The sequence below is a fragment of the Cheilinus undulatus genome, linkage group 21 (genome assembly GCF_018320785.1).
Source record: "Cheilinus undulatus linkage group 21, ASM1832078v1, whole genome shotgun sequence".
Taxonomy (NCBI): domain Eukaryota; kingdom Metazoa; phylum Chordata; class Actinopteri; order Labriformes; family Labridae; genus Cheilinus; species Cheilinus undulatus.
In genome coordinates, this window is record NC_054885.1 from 25,052,348 (window position 1) to 25,074,717 (window position 22,370).

Genomic DNA, 22,370 nt, shown 5'->3' on the forward strand with positions numbered 1-22,370 from the left:
TTTAGCTTAGTTTGAATGAAATTATGGACCTGTAGAAATTTGAAGAAATTAGAATTTGGAACTCCAAACTTGTTTTTTACTTGTGAGAATGTGAGGATTGATTCTCCCTGAACCAGGTCGCCATTAACTTTAATACCACAGCAACTCCAATCAGCGAAACCAGCCTGAAGGCCTGGGGGAAAATCTGGGTTTTCATGGAGAGGAGTGAATAATGAAAACTTATCATTATACACCTCTAAGTTCCTAATTCATTGCCAAATATTCATTATGTTCTTAAGAATAATGCTGTGTTTAATTAGAGGAGACAATTTTCCAGAGGAGATAGAGAGTAATTTTGCAGGGGAGTCCGATCCAAAAGAACAGATTCACAACTAATCCAGGTGGAATTGGAGTCCTTCTTGAAACACTCCATAAGGGATATAAACTATGCGGTAATTGAGGGTGCAGATAAACCCCCCTGTTTAGGGGGTAAACAAAGAAAACAGTATCTCATCTTTGGTCTTTTTTTACCCCAAATAAATGATATTATGGAACTATTAAGCCCGTTTCAGACTGGGAGCATGACGCGCACGTCTTGACCGCGACGCGTGGATTTTCAGTTTGATTGCATGTTAACAAGTCAGGGCTTTCAGACTGCCTGCATGTGCACTGCGTCTTGTGTGGCTGGTATGCCCGGCTCAGGCACAGAAGATTGAGAAATTCGAAGTCTCGCCTATTTTTTCCGCATACCGCGTGTGGCCGTGGACCATATTAGACAGGAAAATGATAAATGGAGAGCCATATTTACATGTGTGGCAAATATGCACACAGAATATGTTTACAATGTGTTTCTTGATAACCCTGAGGAAGGCCACAAGCTTAAATGTGCCTGTTTTATAAAGTTGTTCCCTAATGAGCAACTATTAGTGAAGCTTTATGTCCCCACACTGGTTGAATATGTCACAGGAAAGATAAACACCTATGGATGCTTTTCTGGTTTGTGCTTTTCAGATTAAAAGCCTGGTTTAGTATTTCTGTAGAGAAACTCAATTCACCTGTACAGAATGCTTTTGTTTTGAATAGTTCCCGACAAACATCCTCAATACACTGAATCAATGAGCTTGTAGGGGGGTTTATTCAGGTAAAACTTGTGAAGAAGGACAGGGCTTTGAGAGCAGGAAAATACGCCTGACACACAGCAAAATCTCGCCTTGTGCGAAAGCTGCACTGGCAGGAGCCGGAGCTGACACGCGTGACACACGCTCCCAGTCTGAAATGGGCGTAAACCTGTAAAATGATTTTCTTTGGTAATTAATATAATAGGAAGCGTTTGGAAAAAATATAGAAGACGGAGTCACAAGGAGTTGACTGCAGCTGGAGTTGGTGCTTCAAGACCCACCACACACCGATGTATCCACAACAGGGCCCACAACTCTTGCATTTCTTATGTCAAGCCACTCTTGAACCACAGACAACATCAGAGGCATCTTACCTGGGCTCAGGAGAAAAAGGACTGGACTGTGGCTCAGTGGTCTAAAGTCCTCTTTTTAGAGTAAATTTTGCATATCATGTAGAAATCAAGGTCCCAGAGTCTGGAGGAAGAGAGGAGAGGCATAGAATCAAAGTTGCTTGAAGTCCAGTGTAATGTTTCCACAGTCACTGATAGTTTGGGGAGCCATGTCACCTGCTGGTGTTTGTCCACTGTGTTCTGTCAGGTCCAAGGTCAGCACAGCTGTCTACCAGAAAGTTTTAGAGCACTTCATGCTTCCCTCTGCTGACCAGCTTTATGGAGAGGCTGATTACATTTTCCAGCAGAGCCTGGCACCTGCCCTCACTGCCAAACTACCAATTCCTGTTTTAGGACCATTGTGCTTTATTGGCCAGCAAACTTTCTCCTGACCTAAACCCCATATAGCAGGGCTTTTCAAAGTGTGGACCAGTGAGCCGCCCCTAAAAGAGAATGATTTATTTCATGGGCCCCCACCCCCATAAAGAATAAGATGGAAAAATGCTATTTCAAAACATTTATGTCTTATCTTTAAACATTTTTATTTTAGCATTTTTATATTATCGATATTTAGGTTTTCATATGTCTTTAAACATCTATACCTGGCAAATATTTGGTTTAAGATAAACTTAATTTCAACACTACCTGATTATTACACTATTACACAATTTAGTGGGAACCATGAGGATGCATCGATGCCGTAGATTCAGGATTGCATAACTGCAGATCACCCTTGACCTTAAGCCATGCCTTGTACTCACTTTTGATCATTGTCTGTGCCCCTAACCTGCACTTGCAGAGGCTGTTGTAGTGTTAACTTCACTGACAAAAAATTCTGTTTACTTCCTGTCAAAAAATTCCCCTGGTTCGGTCACTAGACTTTGTGCTTTGTCTCAATATGACCCCAGGGTTTACACTGCCTTATGCAATCATCAGCACCAATGCACATGAAATCCTAACTTAAACAGTAACTCTATCGTAACTGTAAATGTGTTCATTTTGCCCCCACACCAGAAGTTAGCAAACCAAATCACCTTTTTTTCTGGTTTAAGGTTCCACCCCACCCCTGAAGTCCTGTTGTGCCCCCCAGGGGAGCTCCGTCTAACACTTTGAAAACCGCTGCCATAGAGAATTGATGGGGTATTGTGAAGAGGAAGATGCCAGAGATCAGACCCAACAATGCAGATCAGCTGAAGACCAATGTTAATGCTTTCAGACAGGTTTCTGGTTGTGGCTCTGTTCTGGAGTCTTAGAACGTTGGTGCTTCTCCATTTTCTGCTCATCATCACAACCTAGAATATGACACGCCCACGCTCAGGAAGAACCAACTATTTTGGTTCTAGCTGGGAGCCAGCTTTTTTGGTTTAGAACCGTTTTTTTTTGTTTTGTTTTGTTTGTTGTTGTTTGTTTGTTTTTTTTTCCAGTTTTTCACGTGCCAGCTGGTTCCAAATAACCCCAGCCAAGTTTGGAGTGCTGTACCTGATCATACTTTTCAGTAGTCCAACATTTCTGTGTTAAAAATTGTTTTTTTATTGAATTTTTTTTTTTTTTTTTTTACTGAATTTTGGGTTTTCATTAGATATTCGTCAAACTTGAAAAAAAGAAAAACACTTGAAATATATCAGTTTGAATTGAATTAGCAAAATAAATCCACTTTTTGATGATTTTCTAATTTATTGAGATGCACCAATTTTTTTTAATTTTTTTTTTTTTTCATTGAGAGGGATTTAGCTAATTTACATTTGCAAGGTTTCTACACTACCAGGGTATCTGTGGGGTCTTAAAAAGTCTAAAATCCAATCATTTGAATTTAATGCCTTAAAATGTCTAAAATTCTCTTAAAATCTCATAAAATGTCTTAAATACTATTTTTAAAGGTCTTACAAATGTATTATTAATGTATTATTATAACAGAATCACGGACGGAATTGGCCAACAAAAACAGCATTTACAATTTAACGCGGAAATTGAATGAATTTGACTGAAATGCTGGGTTTTTTAGAAAGAGGAACGTATATCTTAACGTAGCGGTCTGATATGAGGCAGATGGACAGACGGTGAGGATGGAGAGAGATGAGGAGAGAACCATGACAGCCAGGAGTAGAACAATGCAGCATCAAACTGCATGGACTGTTACAGACTGTGAGAGTAAATACAGGTTTAGGTAACAGGTTTACTATTAACCATTTAACTTTAATGTGACCATCTTGTTAAGTTACTATCACTGTGTTTGAGAGAACAGAAGGATTTCTTCATTTGCATTATAAACATCAGTTAGGGTGTGATTATACGCGTGAGTGTGTCTTGAAATGTTGGAAATATGTGACTGTTACACTGGTTATAATTATTTACATGGTTATCCAAACAATGGCTCCTGGGCCAACTGTGGCCCTTATTCAGTAAATTTAAGGTTATTTCTATTTAATTAGTGAGCATTTGATTCATTTACATAAACAAGACACACTTTTTTTCTGGTAAAACTAGTGGAAAGGTTAAAAAACTGAATTCTAAAAAACATTAAAATGGAAAAATGGAATTTGGCAAAAAATAAAACAGATTTCATATGGTCCTACATATACTTTGCTAGTATATCTGGTCCTCTGATTTCCCTTTATGTCTTTTTCACTTTTTGCCAGTATGGATGTGAAATGGGTCTTAAATTGTATTTATTATGGTCTTAAAATAGTCTTAAAAAGTCTTAAATTTGATTTGTTTAAACCTGCAGAGACCCTGACTACCTGCCACACCAATCACGTTAATGTGGTTGGCGCATCTTCCATGGTAATACAGGTGCATCTCAAAAAATTAGAATATCGTGAAAAAGTTCATTTTTTGTCACTCTTGTCTGAAAGTGAAACCCATATATTACATAGACTTGTTACACATAAAGTGAAATATTTCAAGCCTTTATTTCTTGAAATGTTGATGATTGTGGCTTACAGAAATGATAAACCAAAATTCAGTGTCTCAGAAAGTTAGAATACTGTGAAAAAGTTCAATATTAGAAAGTCATGGTGTCACACCCTAATCAGCTAATTAACTCAAAACACCTGTAAAGGTTGCCTGAGCCTTTAAATGGTCTCTTAGACTGGGTCAGTAGGCTACACAATTATGGGGAAGACTGCAGACTTGACAGATGTCCAGAAGACAGTCATTGATACCCTCCACAAGGAGGGTACGTCACAAAAGTTCATTGCTAATGAAGCTGGTTGTTCAGAGTCCTGTATCCAAGTATATTAAAGGAAAGTGGAGTGAAAGGAAAAAGTGTGCCAGGAAAAGGTGCACCAGCATAAGGGATAACCGCAGCCTTGAGAGGACTGTAAAGCAAAATCCATTCAAGAATTTGGGGGGAGCTTCACAAGGAGTTGACTGAGGTTGGAGTCAGCGCATCAAGAGCCACTATGCACAGACGAATCCTAGACATGGGCTACAAATGTGGCATTCCTCGTGTCAAGCCTCTCCTGAACCAGAGACAACGTCAGAAGCATCTTACCTGGGCTGTGGAGAAAAAGAACTGGACTGTTGCTCAGTGGTCCAAAGTCCTCTTCTCAAGTCAAAGTAAATTTTGCATGTCATTTGGAAATCAAGGTCCCAGAATCTGGAGGAAGAGAGGAGAGGCACAGAATCCAGGTTGCTTGAAGTCCAGTGTGAAGTTTCCACAGTCAGTGATGATTTGGGCTGCCATGGTATCTTCTGGTGTTGGTCCACTGTGTTTTCTGAAGTCCACAGTCAATGCAGCCATCTACCAGGGCATTTTAGAGCACACCATGTTTCCTTCTGCTGACAAGCTTTATGGAGATGCTGATTTTATTTTCCAGCAGGACTTGGCACCTGCCCACACTGCCAAAGGTACCAAAAGCTGGTTCAGTGACCATGGTGTTACTGTGCTTGACTGGCCGGCAAACTGGCCTGACCTGAACCCCATAGAGAATCTATGAGGTATTGTCAAAAGGAATTGAGAGACACCAGACCCAACAGTGCAAATGACCTGAAGGCCGCTATCAAAGCAACCTGGGCTTCCCTTAAACCTGAGCAGTGCCACAGGCTGATTGCCTCCATGCCACACTGCATTGATGCAGTAATTCATGCAAAATGAGGCCCAACCAAGTATTGAGTGCATAGAAATGAACATATTTTTCAGAAGTCTGACATTTCTGTTGAAAATATCCTTTTTTCAATTGATCTTATGGAATATTCAAATTTTCTGAGACACTGAATTTTGATTTTTCATTTCTGTAAGCCATAATCATCAAAATTTCAAGAAATAAAGGCTTGAAATATTTCACTTAATATGTAACAAGTCTAAATAATATATTGGTTTCACTTTCAGAAAAGAGTGACAAAAAATATTGAACTTTTTCATGATATTTTAATTTTTTGAGATGCACCTGTATATCAGACTCCAATCATGATGACTGCTGCTCTGTCTATGCACTGGTAGTGCAAGATAGTTTTTTACTTTGACAATTAATGATGTGATGTTTTAATGTAGTGATATGGGATCTTGTCACACCCTTATTGGTGTGTCATTTACTATCCACATTGTACTTCTAAAGTCTATTTTTGCACAGAATCAAATTCAACTTGCAGAACACATAGTGCCCCATGCACTCTGTTGCGGCTTTTAAGTTATAATCAAGAGACAAAGGACTGTTCTCATTAACTAACCACTAGGTGACAACTAGCATCAAGGCTTGGTAGGTGGATGGTTTTCTTTACTACTTTATCTGTGTATTTTTAATTTGTATTCTTTGTGTTTTAGCTGGTGATGAGCAACCTGCAGTCCATCCTGGAAAATGTGGACACCCCAGAGCTGCTGTGTCAAAGTGTAAAATGTATTATTCAGGTAGCTCGCTGTTATCCCCATGTATTCAGCACAAACTTCAGGGTGAGTATTTTGGCAATGATTTAACCTATCAGTTTTCTTTTCCTCCACCTCATTGAGAAGCTTTTGGTTGTTTTCTGTGGTGGTGGTAGTCGTGGTGGTGGTGGTATGGGGGGCTCTCATAGGGGAAGAACCACTAAAGCTCACTTAAGGGGATATTTGAGCTACTAATTACCTACTTGCAACCTACATGCATATCCCATGACTGTTGGATTAAAACAGTGCAACTAATAACAATTTACATTTAAAGGACAAATTTACCAGTGGAAATACTGGTTTGTGATACTACCATGTCTACACAGTATGAAAAATGTTCTGAATCAGTGATCATAGCCTGAGACATTAAATTAAAGAGATCAATACAGTCAAAAGATTCAAATGCTTCAACACCCAGAATGCACTGGGCTCACTGCCTTCCCCAGGCAGTTTCCTATTGGATAGGCGTGGCCAGCGCTGCTGCTGGGTGGTTTAAAGACCCTGTAAAGTGAAATCCAAAATTTGTGTCTTAACACACCAGATATGTTGGAATATGGTTGATGTAAGTATGTGAAAACACTGTGATCTACATGTGACTGAATTTTGGATCTAGACCATTATAAATTTTTTCACCTTGTTCCTGGCTGGGTCTAAGTTTCATTCAGATGTTTTTTTTTTATTTAGGTCAATCCATTATATAGACACAAATATAGCATCCTGAAAAATTAAACATTATTTCTTATACTAAAAAGAAATTTCATCTCATTGCCCATTTAAACAGGAGAGGTGAAACAGTGATGAAAAGACGATGTGCACTATGAAAAAAGCCGACATAAACATAAGAGGTTGAACAGGTTGCATCATTCTCTGTGCTCAAGAATATTTATTAATCGTTTTTTCTTGTGAACTTGATCAGAGACTCATTACTGCGCTTCTCAGTAGCCTTAAAATAATAAAATAAGACCTGACGGACAGACAGACTGTTTCAGTGTTTGGATGCAGCTTTATGCTGCTAGTCCTGATCTTCAAAATTAAATCCACTGCAGCATAAGGGTTAAACTCCTCTTTGCACAAAAAAAAAAAAAAAGAAAGAGATTTAACAATGAAAAGGTGGGCTCCTTCATCCTGCTCTGCCATTCAGTGGTGCTGTTTTAAAGGGATACTTCAACATTTTGGCAAATTTCGTCCATTGCCATAATTCCTATAGTCCTAGTAATAGGTTCGTTACCTTCAGTTGTCGGTGCAAGCTATTTTTAGATCAGCGCTGCCGAGTTCGGACCTGCTGTGCCAACTCAATGTAAGCAGATGGTATTCCAGCTTTCCCTCATCAGACTCATCAAATACACAATCCAACATCTCCAAAAGGCTCTCGTGGACAAGTTGTGACCCGCACATTCACCACGCTATGAAATAATAACGTATAATTATGTAACATTATGACACATGAAGCAAATACTCAGAACTATTTCTTGAGTAAACCACTGGGCGGAGTGATACAGTGCAGCAACCATGTCTGGAGTGTAGTTCCGGCTTTGCATTTAGCTTTAAAACATCTCCGTCTCGTAATGTTCCATGATTATTTCATGGCGTGATGAATGTACAGGTCACAACTTGTCCACGAAAGCGTTTTGGAGTTGTTGGATTGTGTATTTGATGAGTTTGATGAGGGAAGGCCGGAATATCGTCTGCTTACACTGAGTTGGCACAACAGGTCCGAACTCGGCAGCGCTGATCAAAAAACAGCTTGCACCGACAACTGAAGGTAACGAACCTATTACTAAGACTATAGGAATTATGGCAATGGGCGAATTTGCCAAAATGCTAAAGTATCGTTTTAAATTTTGGAGGCAGTATGACAAGTATGAAGGTCGGATCTTATGATATCTGTTTGTCTGCCTGTCTGGGTCTCTGTCTCTCTTAATACTGTGTATATACATCATATATTAGGGATGCACCGAAATGAAAATTCTTGGCCGAAACCGAAAACCGAAAATGAGGAAACCAAGGCCGAAAACCAAAACACCGAAAGAAATTATTATGCCAGTTATTAGTACCATTGCATTTATGGCTATGACTGTGCACTAACCTCACTAAAATCAATTGCAATTGCAAAAATTAAAATTAATGCTTCAAAGAATAAATGAATTACAAAATTATGTAAATATTTATTAAGCACTTCATTCCAACAATACACAATATAAAATAAAATAAAATACAAAATAAAATGTTTAACTTGACCGCACTCATGTATACATTAAATCAGTGGTTCTCAACCTTTTTTCAGTCATGTACTCCCTGTGAAGTATTTTTTTCAGCCAAGTACCCCCTTAACAGCGCAAAGCTTTTTGGCCAAAAAGAAGGACATTAAAGAGTGCTGTGATAGCCGTCTGATTTATCAAATTGTAACTGATAAACACTTTCAAATTACAAATATTAGATTTTCCATACATTTTAAATATTAAAAATGCATGACTAAAGCCATGGCACATCTTCTCATCTCTAAATGTGGGAATTCAAATTAATGTAGCTATTGAAAACAGTGACTGGAAAGGCTTTAAACCCAGAAGTGTGCAAAACTCTGCTCAGCTGCAGTGGTCTCTCTGGAACAATTTGGAAATAAAAACATAGGGTTAGAAAGAACTAAAAACCTGTAAATAATAAACAAGTTATGAAAAAAGACTTCTCTCTTCTCAAACTGAAATCAGGAACTTAGTTATAGACCAGCATTTCTTCACAAAAATAAATCATAAACCTTTTTATGAATGGAGAGGTTGTGATTACAGTGATTGACAGGCATGTGCCAGTGTGGCTCAAACCATTCTGCCATGGGGGAGACTCAGGGGTTTCAGGGTGATTAAATTTAAGAGCCTACAAAATATTAACTCCAGTTTATAAACTTAAGGTCCTTACGCTCTACACGCAATTTTATCATGCAAATTATTTACACAAAATTTACATTTAGAACCTGTAGCGAGTCAAAGCAAGCTTCCTCACCTGCAACATCATTTCGCAGTGCGACATTGCTGCAGATATTTAAATAGCGCATTTGCACTTATGTGGACATGTCTGGCTGTCTGTTGCCTGTCTCCCTCTCTACCAGACTAAAAAAGAGGCAAAAACACAAGCACTGATACAGACAGATATGAGGAGATATCAAACATCAGGTGGTGTTGGAGAGGAGGACGTTTTTGTTCCCGTCTGCCTTAAAAATCGGCACCACCACTATGTGCACTCATTGGAGCGAAACTCACACAGCTGGAGCTGTTTCTAAACTAACGGGACTTTAGTGAAATATTTACCAACATAGTCTCCTCTGACCTCAGACGAACGACTTATAAATGCTCCAGATCAACCAGCTAAATGACTCCTCTGAACATTCTGGAACATAAAACAGGTGAAACGGCACTGATGTCCTGGCTGTGCGTAAAAGTGCCGCATTGTGCACGGAGTGAAGGACAGAGGCAAACACACCTCCTTTTATTTTCCGCTTCAGTAAATATTACTGTTTATCAGAGAAAAGAGAAAACACACCGCAGATGTTCGCAGCACGAACATGATTTTAGAATGTACGTAATATTCTCGCAAAAACGTGTCGCTCCTGATGTGCAAAGAAAGGCGCTATTTTTCTTAGATAGCCAGCATGTATTTTAAAATCTCGCATACCCCCTGTAGTGCGTTCACGTACGCATACCCCTATTTGAGAACCACTGATCCAAGCGCGTGCTGGCCGCGGTTTTTGCTTGCATCATCACAATGTTGTGTTTTGGCCTTGTTGTTTCGGTGATAAAAGTCTTTCGACCGAAAATGCACTTTTGGGCCATTTTCGGCCGAAAATTTTCGGTGCATCCCTATATACATATATATATGTGTGTGTGTGTGTGTGTGTATCTATTCCCTGCAGGACACAGTTGATATCTTGGTGGGTTGGCACATTGACCACACACAGAAACAGTCGGTCACTCAGCAAGTTTCAGGTAGGTTGAATTTTTTTATTTTTATTCTGTCATGTCTTCATGATGACGATTTTAAAATTACATTGGTTTATAAGAATACAAGATTTTCATCACTTGCTGTGAATAACAAAGTTGACATTTGTGGTAACAACATACATTTGAACCATGTACTATTTAGCAGCTATTACTTTACCTTTGGCATGATTTTTTTTACTTAACTGAAGTTAATTAAAAGGTTAATGTATGAAGGTCTTGAAACCTCACAATTCATCAGTGGAATTTTTTGTGTTATTAAAATGACCAGCCTCCTATTTTAGATGAGGAGTGTGCTTTCAGGCTTAAATTTTTTTTTCTGATTTTGTGCACATAATTGTCAGTGGGCTTAAAATGCCAGGAAACGGGTATGACGACAAGCCCTGTTCATTCATACAGTACCACTGCTTTGACAACATGCTTGTTTAACTACCTTACCTCAGTCCACAGGTAAAAAAATACATGTTTTTGTTCAAGTGCCTTCCTTCCTGCCACTCTGCACTCCTTGTTTGATTTTAGGCTGGTTACAGAGTCTGGAACAGTTCTGGGTGGCAGATCTAACCTTCTCCACCACCCTGCTGGGGCAGTTCTTGGAGGATATGGAGGCATATGCAGAGGTAGAGTTATTTTTAAGTGTTAAAGCACTGTACACAGACTGCAATGACTGACTGTTCCCTCTAAGGTGTTTGTCTGCTACCCGGCTCTTTACGCAGAAGAGAACACCTTTGGGCACTCAAAAAATTCGGACGAGTTTTCATCTTTTTTTGCGTGCCAACAAAGGTGCATTAATACACAGGTTAGCTGGAACTATAGACCAGGGCTTCTACCTCCATGGGGGGCCTCATATTTGAGAGATGTTAAGTGTGACTACCACATCATGCAACAGCCAACACACCAATGGCAAGGCTTGATATTGACAGCCAAATGCTGGTGGATTCCAGCTGTAGAGAGTGCTGCAGTGAGCAACTTTGATGAGATTAATTTCTTACCATCACAAAATATACCTCCCTCTAACTTTGCTCAGCTGTTGGTGCCATTGTTTGTGGATTAGATGATTGTTTCAGTGAGGCTGATTTACACATAAAGGGGGATTTTTTTCCTAAATAAATGCCAAGTGTTTTGAGTCTTTGAGTGCACCCACCGTGTGAGTGTGTGCAGACACTTAAAGGCTTTCATGCTGACACTAAGGCCACATGCAGATAAACACAAGCCAGCCTGTCGTTAGGATAGGCTCTTGGCTTCCATCTGCAGAGGAGAAAAAGATTCAACACATACCCGAACTTTTCTTCTTCTGCTTCAAAGGTCCTCCCCTACCATGGCACATATGTGCGTCAACACAGTATGTGATACGATATGATATGTACATGAATACCTGATCGCTCTGTCTCTCTTGCTCCCTCTCTCTCTCTTTAGTGAGCTGTGGACTTTAAAATTATAATTTTATAAATAATCCCCTGATATATTATTCTGGCCATACACCCTAATGATTAAACCTCAGTTTATGAGCTTATCTAAAAACATTCTCCAACATTTAATTTATGCCATGTTGCGGAACATGTAAATTCACTGAACACTGGTAATTAACTGATCAAAAATATCAAAAAGAAATTTAAATCCCAATAACTAATCATCATAGCAGTGAAAAACTGAGGCAGGATGAAGTCAGAAATAAACTTAAAACAAAAAGTAAGGCAATTTGTGTTTGGTACATTATTTCTTTGTTATAACGATGCTTCTTGGCAATAAATTTTATACTGTTGGAAAGCCTGTTTATTACCCTTTTAAATGATGCCATATTTGTAAGGATCATGCATTTGTGGGATGAGCAGCAGAGCTGAGTATGTGGGTTGCGCCCTTGAAAAATGTGCCAAATCTTCTCTGCCAATGCCAAACAGCTGATTCTGCCATTGACTCTTGTTGGGTGTTTGGTGGATTGGATGATTGAAGTTTGAAGAAACAAGTCATATTGACAATTTAACAATTTATTCATTTAACAAACAGGAGCCTCAGTAGCGTGTGGAAGCACCATACACAGCCACAACAGCCTGGCACTTCCTCCTCATGCTGGTCACCAGCCTGGTCACACACTGCTGTGGGATGGCATCCCATTGTTCAACCAGCATTTGTTGCAAGTCAGCCAACGTAGTTGTGTTGGTCTCTCTGGCACAAACAGCACACTCAAGCTGATCCCACAAGTGTTCAATGGGGTTAAGGTCAGGACTGCTGGCAGGCCGTTCCATCCTCTCCACTCCCAAATTCTGGAGGTAGTCTCTGATAAACCCTGCTCTGTGGGGGCGAGTGTTGTCATCTTGGAGGATAGAGTTCTTGCTGACAGGGTGAGAAACGGTATTCTTAGGGTGTTGTCTTCTTATATGGAACTTGGCCTTCAGTTTGGAGATGGTACTAGGATTAACTCCAAACAACGCCGCAACTTGGTTTTGCAGAACACCAGCTTGAAGTTGCCCAACCGACAGGCCCTATCCAGATCAGTCAAACGAGGCATGCCGGTTCTTGAAGCAGACATCTACTGACCACTTGAGCAGGGCCCATGCTCACAGGTGCTGCCAATCAGGCACCTGATTGGCAGCACCTGGGAGTACCAGAAGCTCAAAACAAGAGTCAGTAGCCACAGCAAAACAAGCTGTTTGGCACTGGCAGAGAAGATTTGGCACATTTTTCAAGGGTGCAACCCACATACTCAGCTCTGCTGCTCATCACACAAATGCATGATCCTTACAAATTTGGCATCATTTAAAAGGGTAATAAACAGGCTTTCAAGTGGTATAAGATTTATTACAAAGAAGCATTGTAACAACAAAGAAATAATGTACCAAACACAAATTGCCTTACTTTTTGTTTTAAGTTTAGATAACTTCTACAGATGTTACAAAAAGACATCAGCTAAAGGGAGTGAAGCAGTAAACTGGTGTTAAAACAGCTGTTTACATCTTTCCCACATGTGAACTTAATGTAAACCATTCAGCTAGTCTATTATTTTGATAAAGAATTAGCATACATTTTTTATTTTCTCTATCAATCAATATTTATGCATGCATGCATGTATGAGTGACAGGGTTGGGAATAGGGCTGGGCGATACGGCCTAAAATTTATATTGCAAAATATTTTTACTATATCCCAATACACAATATATATCGCAGTATTTTGAAGTGTTCTCTAAGTAGCTGCATAATGTTTGATTCAGCCCTAAATCATATCAGCTTGGTGATTAAAATGGATGGTTATATTGGAATTTTAAAAAGAATTGTATGCAGAATGGGTTAAAATCAATAAAAAGTCAAATTTAGCACACTCTTTTATTTTAAAAAGGACTTTATTCAGTCTTTTACTCATAAATCAAAAATACATTAATCATACAATACTGTCTTTTTTAGAGTATGGAAAGTTCTGAATTTTTTTCTCTTTTGTTTACTGTTGTTGATCATAAAAAGATTATTTTCCTCATTAAGAGTGAAGCAAACCTATACACAACCCACCAATCCTGCATGCAGCCAAAGACCAAAACCCTTCAGTCTTGTCCACCATTCAGACTCATAGATATGATTACGATAGTCCTGTTATCTGTGCTGATGAATGTTAGACCAGTTTCTGACAAGTTCATGACATGGGAGCGTTTTTAGACCTTTTGCTGAGATAAGACTCCATAGTTGTGGAGATGTGGATCACATTTGTCTGCTGCTGGGCCATCTTCTCTCTGCCATGTATGACTCTGGCTGAGAGTTTTCATCAAATTTGTCACGCCCAGGCAAATTGCGTTTTCTCTGTGGAGTGTCTTTATGAGATTTTTAAATCCTGGCTTTTCAACAACACTGGGCTCATGTCTTTAGCAATGTGTTGTGTTGCTGCCGCCGTAATCTTGGCATATTTTAACGATTACTGTGTTTAGTTTGACCTCTTCCTTTTTAAAGCTGAACCACTGCAAGATGACATATCCATCGTTAACTCACTGCTAACTGGGCTAGCCGCTCTGTTTACTTCCTTCATTGTTCCATGCTTCTCTCTCCTCCCCTGATACAAAAGCGCGCATGTGCTCAGGAGTTTTCTTGATGGGCGGGAGAGTGAGCTCTCTGCTGTGTGAGATGCGTTCAGGGACAATGGAAGAAGCAAAACTATCACAAGAAATGCACGCCGACAGCTTCAAACTTCCACACAATTTGTACTCAGTGTTCATGATATAGTCATTTCATACATCGTGGGCTGCTCAGTCATAGTCTGTATAGGAATTGACCCCTCCTATATTCATGGCACACCTGCCCCCACACACCTTAGAGGGGCCTTGTGTGTTTCTGCCTGCTGTGGTTAGAAGGTCAAGAGGGAGTTGGTGTGGACCTGAGCCCGCCCAACTGTGGCTAATTTTAACCACGTTTCCTCCCGGTTTGACAGTTTGCAGCGTGATATACAGGGGATTGCAGGATTTTACCTGCATTACATGTTTCAGAGTTGTTGTGGGAATTTAATAAATTGTGCACAATTGCTGCATTCTTGCGCCAGAATTCCAAGAGTCAGGCCATCACCGCCATATCTCGTCTTCTAATACCAGAAATCACTTGATCTGAACATCTTCTTTGTTTTCTTTGTGCGTCTGCGTTATATTAATAGAGGCAGGTCCTCCACATAAGGAAAAACATGTAGACGAAGAATATGTGAGTTTTCGGATTAACAAGCATAGCAATTACATTACATTAATTTTAATGAATCTGTTTATGGTTCAAATTCAGGTATCACTGAGCACTGACAAAATGTGTAACGGGAGATTTGCTGGATGGCTGGATGTCACCGTGGCCACCATGTTGCATGAGTCAGGTCCACAATACAAGTAGACAAGGAATATGCAGGTTTTGGAATAAAAAGCTTAAACACATTAAATTCATTTTGTTTTGTAATCAATGATCCATATTAAAATAAGAACTGATAGTCAAACATAAAAGCTGACTGTTACTTGTTTTGTTACTTGAAAAGTGATTATTAATATCATTGTTAATATGACTTGAAATGATATTTGGGTATATCAGGTGATGCCATGGTGCTGCCATGTGGATGTAGTGCATGTGTCAGATGTAACACACAGTTGCTCAGGGGGGTTGCATACCTGCTCAGGAGTTTTAGAAATTAGATGGAACATTGACTCAGACCCCCTCCACATTTTTAAGTTTTATGTTGCAGCGTGATGCAACAATTTTTTAAATTCATTTTTCTCTCACTAATCTACGCTTAGTTCACCATGGTGACAAAGTAAAAACAGAATTGAGATTGTTTTTTTTTCCCTTCAAATTTCTAAAAAAGAAAAACCTGAAACTTCACATTGGCTCAAGTATTCAGACCCTTACTCGTCACTTAATTGGAGCACCTTTTGTAAAAGTTACGGCCAAGAGACTTTTTGAATATGATGCAACGATGTTTGCATACATGGACTGGGGGATTTGCTACCATTCTTCTTTGGAAGTCGTCACAAGCTCAGTCCGGTCAGATGGGGACTGTTGGTGTACAGACAATTTCAGGTAGCTCCAGAGATGTTCAATAGGGTTCAAGTCAAGGTTCTGGCTGTGCCAAAATAGGACCTTCACAGAGTTGTCCTCAAGATAGTGCTGGGCGATTAATTGAAAAATTAATTCAGAGCCAATAACCGACATAAACCTGCTGTGTCGGTTATTTCAGTTTTGTCCCCTTGTAAGTCTCTCTAATAGTGCACCATAGAAGCACACTACGTGAGAGGCAGTCACGTGACACAGCCTCATCTAATAATACATGGAAGCACTACGGAATAAAATTCAAACTGCGGGGCAGGCGACAGGGGGCTCGCTTTGATTTTTCCTCTCTCTTTCTGCACATCAGGCCGGTATTTGTATGATACGATTAAGGTAATACATATACAGCGTTGACCAAACATAATCCTATCTGGGCGTCACACATTAGTAAATTAACCCCAAAGATATCTAGTTATGGAGATCGATGCCATCCGTGATCAATCAATAAGTGGGCAGTGGTCACTTGCTCTGCATCTCTCTCTCTCTTTCTGCATACTGTTTCATCAGGTCTCTCCTGTAGATGCATCCTCTCCTGTGAAGCCCCATCCACGGAGACGAATTCAGGCGAATACGCAAAAATTTTTTGTAGTATCAGCGTTTCATCCACACGGAAATGGCGTTTTGGGTGACTGTAAATGATACTTTTTAAAAATGGGTCCCAGAGTGCACAAATCCGTAAACAACTACCGTTTTGTCTCCGTATGGACGGCTATCAGCATCTTTCTTGAAACGATTACGTCACACACAGCATAGCTCCCTTAAGGCACCTGTGCGGGTCCGGCCAAAACAATAATGGCAGACTACACGGTTGTGTTTGTGCTGCAGAAGCTACTGAGCGTGTTATGGTTTTTACAGCAAAATCTGATGCTCTTTACCACCACCGCAAAACGCACACACCATATGTTCTTAAATCCAGAACGAAAAGTTTTTGTCAGTTTTTATGATGTTCTTCTTCTCTTTTGGTGCATTTCCTGACAGTAATACAGCGCCACGTACAGGCTCGGCATATGCACTACAGCGTTTTCAGTGGTTCCATGCTTACACAGATATTTCCTGAAACGATCCCATCTCTACGGAAAACTTTTTCACAACGAAATGGCAATATATCGTTTTTGTCTCTGTGTGGACAGGGCCTTAAACGTCAACTTCTGCCATTGTTTACTTTGTGAATGTATGAAGAAACTCTTGTCAGGTTAGGGAGAGAAAGAAAGTAGAACAGGTGAGAAACAGGCGAGCTGCTGTGTGTGTTTCCTATGAAAAAATGAGGGGGTGCAGGGGGGAGACAAGATGAGTTTATGTTAGTTTAATTTTATGGAAAACACCAATAGAATAGATAGCATTAAGCTATATGATAAAAATAGTACACCTCAGTGATAAAGGTTTTTTTAATAATAGACACGGATAAAAATTTTAAATATTTTCTTTTATTGCAATAAGGAATTAACCTTGCAAAGCAGATGGACACGACCATTTCCTTGTTTTTCCCTGGCGAATCCATCTTGTTAAGCACCTATCTGAAACGTTTGGGCCCGATTAGAAAGTGACAGGACCAATCAGCAACGAGGGGCAGCACTTTCAGGCGCAGCAGAGTCATGACATTAACAAGCAGCAGCAAGAGCTGGTGCAGTTATGGAGGAAGAGATTAGCGTGGATGCTGCTAAAGCGCCAGTTTTATCAGAACTTGACAACATTTCTTTGTTAAAAGAAGAACAAAGAACAGCAATGAGTTGTTTTCTTTTCAAAAATGACAAAAGTCGAGTACTTACATGTCTATAGTCGCAATGTTCCGCGTTATTCCTTAGTAAATGCGCACACGCAGCTCGATAACTGCTACGTCACGTGTTTTGTTGCTCTTATTGACCTGTAGAGATGTGATAGACAGAACATTCATCCAATCACACTCCGAGTTTTTTCAAATCCTTTGCCTTTTCTCAAAAGTTTCCTATTAAAGCTTTCCCAGATGGATGTGTGAAACAAATCCAACTGGCATGTCAGGATAATAAGGAATATGATTATTAAAAGGAATTATCATTTTTGTGACTTGTTTCAGATATAGATTAGTTTTTCTTAAAAAACAGCGGTCTGGTAGTTTTTGCTATATTATTCTTGTTGTTGCTTAATTGTAACTGATGTCAATGTCAGTAGCTGATGTCAATGACAGTTTTTAAGGAAAGAAAATCTGTGTAATTTTAAATCTTTTTCAAGAGTTCAGGCCAGGAAATTCATTTGAAAATGGCCAGTCAAAGCACCACTCTGGTTTAATTACTACAAGGGTGCAAAACTGATTAAAGAGAACAGAATTGTATAGATTAAGCCACATAATTTTGTTCTGGAATCACACAAGATTTATGCATTAAACTTTAACATATACAAAATTTCAGGTATTTGTTTTAAAATGATACAAATATTTACAGCACAAACCGAGAAAGGGGGCAGAATAACCGTTTATTAACCATAATTGAGGAAAATAGTTCAGTTGATCGTAATTATGATTTTTGCTGTAATCGCCCAGCCCTACTTCAAGACACCCCTGTGTTACGTTGACTGTGTGCTTTGGGTCATTTTCATTTGAGAAGGTGAACCTTTCAGCCAAGTCTGGTGTCCTGAGAGCTGCATAACAGGTTTTAATTTAATTCTCTATACTTTTCTCCAATTGGCTTTCCCACAACCAGTCTCCCACTCCCTGTTACTAAAAAACACCCCAAAGTGTGATGCTGCCACCACCATGTTTCATTGTTGGGATGGTATTGGGCAGGTAATGAGCAGTGCCTGGTTTCCTCCAGGCATCACGTTTAGAATCGAGGCAAAAAAGATCAATCTTGGTTTCGTCAGACCAGAGAATTTTGTTTTTCACAGTCTGAGAGTCCTACAGGTGCTTTTTTTTTGCAAACTCCAAGTGGGGTTTCCTGTGTTTTGCACTGAGGAGAGTCTTCTAGATAGCAGCTCTGCCATAAAACCCAGATCTGTGAAGAGCTGTAGTGATGGGTGTCCTTTTGGAACTTTGTCCCATCTCCACACAGGATCTCTGGAACTCAGCCAGAGTGACCATTTGGTTCTTGGTCACCTCTCGTACTAAGGCCCTTCTCCCCTGATTGCTCAGTTTGGCAGTGTGACCTGCTCTTGAAAGAGTCCTGGTTGTGCCATTATGGAGGCCATTGTGCTCTTCGGAATCTTCAATGCATCAGAAGCTTTTTTGTAGACTTCCCCAGATCAGTTGCCTTGCAACAATCTTGTCTCTGAGCTCTGCAGGCAGTTCATTTGACCTTATGACTTGGTTTTTGCTTTGATATGCATTGCCAGTAGGGTTGGGCAATTAATTGCAATTAGATTAAATCGCAATATGGCCTGCTGCAATTTTCAAATCGCAGACAGTGCAATATGTTTTTTAACCTGAAATGTGTCAAAATACCAATTTGATGCATTTTTTTTGCAGCAGAGATTTCATGCCCTACACATTATGCAAACATACAAGTGTCTTTAATTCAGAATAGTTCAATAAAATCCTACTTTTGTTTGTGTATATGATTTTCTTGATTAAAATGAAAAGTATTATCCTATCAGTATAGTAATCGATATCAAATTGCTATATGAGCCAAAATCCCGGTTATATATTTTTTTCAAATCCTTAATTCCTAGTTTAATTTATCTAGTATTGTGTTGGTTATAATATAGAGTGATTAACTGCTTGTGTTTGTTGAATCATACACAAGATAAGGAACCTAAAAATAATTGAGTATTCAATCGCAATCGCAATATTGGGGGAAAAAAAATCACAATTAGATTATTTTCTCAAATCATTCAGCCTTAATTGCCAGCTGTAAGATCCTCTATAGAGAGGTGTGTGCCTTTTTAAAATAATTTCCAGTCAGTTAAATTTTACCACTCACAGCAAGAAGATCCCTGGTTCACTTCCTTGTCAGAGCCATTCTGTGCAGAGTTTGCATGTTCTCCCCATGCATGCAGGGGTTCTCTACTGGTACCCTGGCTTCCTCCCACCACCAAAGTCATGCTCACTAGGTTATTTGGTGACTCTAAATTGGCTGTAGGTGTGAATGTGAGTGTGCCTGGTTGTCTGTCTCTATATGTCAGCCCTGTGATTGACTGGCAGCCAGTCCAGGGCGTACCCTGCCTCTTGCCCATTGACAGCTTTGATTGGCTCCAGCCCTTGCCCCCCCCAACCCCAAACGGGATAAGGGATATAGAAAATGGATGGATGGATGAATTTTACAACAGGTGAACTCAAATCAAGATGTACAAAAATCTCAGCAATGATGGAAGAAATGGAAATGGAAGGCACCTCAACTATATTTCAAGTGTGGTTGCCAAGGGTCTGAATTAGGGCTGTTGTGGTATACCGGTATTGACGATAATTGTGGCATTAAAAAATAAAATTTCAATGTCATGTTAAAAATGTGCATATGATAATATTGTATAAATGATCCAGTGCCACTTGAACACAGTTTGGAAACAGAATGGAAACAGAAAATGAAAAATATGCCAGGGATTGTTGAGTAGACATTGGATTATTCCAAAGTTATTAGTTGTCATTCTTCAGTTGCACACAAATGCTCTGTCCCCTGCTATCCACAAATGATTTTGTTTCAGTTAACATTATAGCAGATGTTGCACCTTGTGAAGTGAAAATCTGATATCGTAACAGCCCTAGTCTGAATACTTATATCAATGTGATATTTCGGATTTTATTTTTAATAACGTTGCAGAATTTTCTGAATTCCTGTTGTCACTTTGTGGGGCAACTGTGGCCCAATTGGTTATGCAATTTGAAGGTTGTGGGTTCAGTCCCCAGCCCCTGCAGTCACATCTTGATGTGTCCTCATGCAAGACACCTAACCTAATTTGCTCCCATTACATTGTCAATGGCATGTGATTTGTATGAATGTGTATGAATGGGAATAACTAACACTGACAGGCAATTCTCCATAGCAATCTCTGCCATCACTGTATGAATGTGGAGTGAATGGAATGAAATGGTTGTTATTGTAATTTCTCGATTGCCTGTAGAGAGTCAAAAAACAAGACTGGTAAGATAACATGCATCAACAGTTTAATTCTCTGATCAGAGGGAGCAAACACACACACACAACTACACAGCGGTTAGCAGTGATGAGGCTTGCCCAATGAACAGCTATTTTAGTTCCTTCTAATACCATCTAAAACACGCCTCTGAGCAGTTGTCCAAACACATGAGCCTTTGATCAACTTCAAAGAACTTCCTTAGCAGAAGAGTAAATCAATTGGGGTACAATTAAACAGATGGTGACTTTTTTTTGTGTGTGTTTGTAAGTGAACATGTTTGACTGGTCAACATTAGGTTTAAGGTGTTATAACAAGTTCTTAACCTCAAGTTATGTTTTATGTGTTAAGTTATAAGACCTCAAGTTATGTGAACACAATGACTGCCTCCTAGTTAATATACAAAAAAAAGAGCTGATGAATTATGAGTGTCTGTTTGGGTATTTGTATTCAGTATTTGGACATTTACTGTAGTTATGTGACTGGTAACTTAAAAAATGCTTTCTGTTTTTTCTCCTCTATTATTGCTTTTAGCTAAAGGGGGAGGATCCCTATATTGGACATTGCTGTCTCATTCCTCAACTCTAATTCTGTCTGTTGCAAACACTAATGTTGGCATGTTGGTTCTAAAGAGATGATATAGATATATAATTATATGATATGGACAAGGAAAACACATTTTTATTAAATTGGATATATTTACTCTGAACATTGAGAAGAATCAAAGATTTATGCAGCATGCTCAAAGGGGAACAGGTACTTGTTTTTATTGTGAAAGTAATAAATGAGTGTCTTCAAGACACCTAATTAAAAGGGAAGAAATCCTGTTTAAATGATTCTAACCAAAGTAATGAAATCTGGCAGTTCATGTGCGGCATAGAGATTATAAAATTGTGTTGTAAGGAGTTGGTTGTGTCTATATTTGTTCAGGATCTGAACCATGTTGTGTCTGGTGAAGTGCTGGATGATGACATCCCCCCTCCCTCAGTGTCTCTGCCGAAGCTGGCAGCTCTGCTGAGGGTCTTCAGCACAGTGGTCCGCAGCATCGGAGAGAGATTCAACCCATTCAGAGGCCCACCCATTACTGAGGTCTACGTCACTGATGTAAGAGCCCCACCTACCTGAGATGACAAAAGATCATGCAATAGATAAAGCTCGAGCATTCTGTTAGAAAATAAGCAGATCTTCCATTATAACAGGTTTGGGAAATTCCACAAGCTTTTTTTTTGTTGTTGTTGCCTGATCCTATTTAGTTCAATAAGAAGAAAAGCTGAGACAAGAAAAAGAAAAGCTGAGACCCTTTCATTACACACACATAAAATAGTAAATAAAACAAATTTCTGTTTGAAGTCAACATCATGTATGATATTTGAACTGCTAAAACCCTTATGATACAGGTCCACGTGTTTTTCTTACCACAAGCAGGGTGTCCTCAGGGTCTTAGAGTACAAAAAGGTGA

General features: G+C 39.5%; 1 protein-coding gene across 6 annotated transcripts in view; it reads left to right on the forward strand.

Moving 5' to 3' along the window:
* Window positions 1–22,370, forward strand: part of smg1 (SMG1 nonsense mediated mRNA decay associated PI3K related kinase) — a 247,249-nt gene that overhangs the window by 45,031 nt on the left and 179,848 nt on the right. For all 6 annotated transcript variants that reach the window (XM_041777927.1, XM_041777929.1, XM_041777930.1 and 3 more), the window contains exons 7-10: window positions 6,249–6,374; window positions 10,249–10,321; window positions 10,853–10,950; window positions 21,842–22,015. In XM_041777927.1, the coding sequence (XP_041633861.1) occupies window positions 6,249–6,374; window positions 10,249–10,321; window positions 10,853–10,950; window positions 21,842–22,015 (471 nt within the window). The remainder of the gene's footprint in view (window positions 1–6,248; window positions 6,375–10,248; window positions 10,322–10,852; window positions 10,951–21,841; window positions 22,016–22,370) is intronic.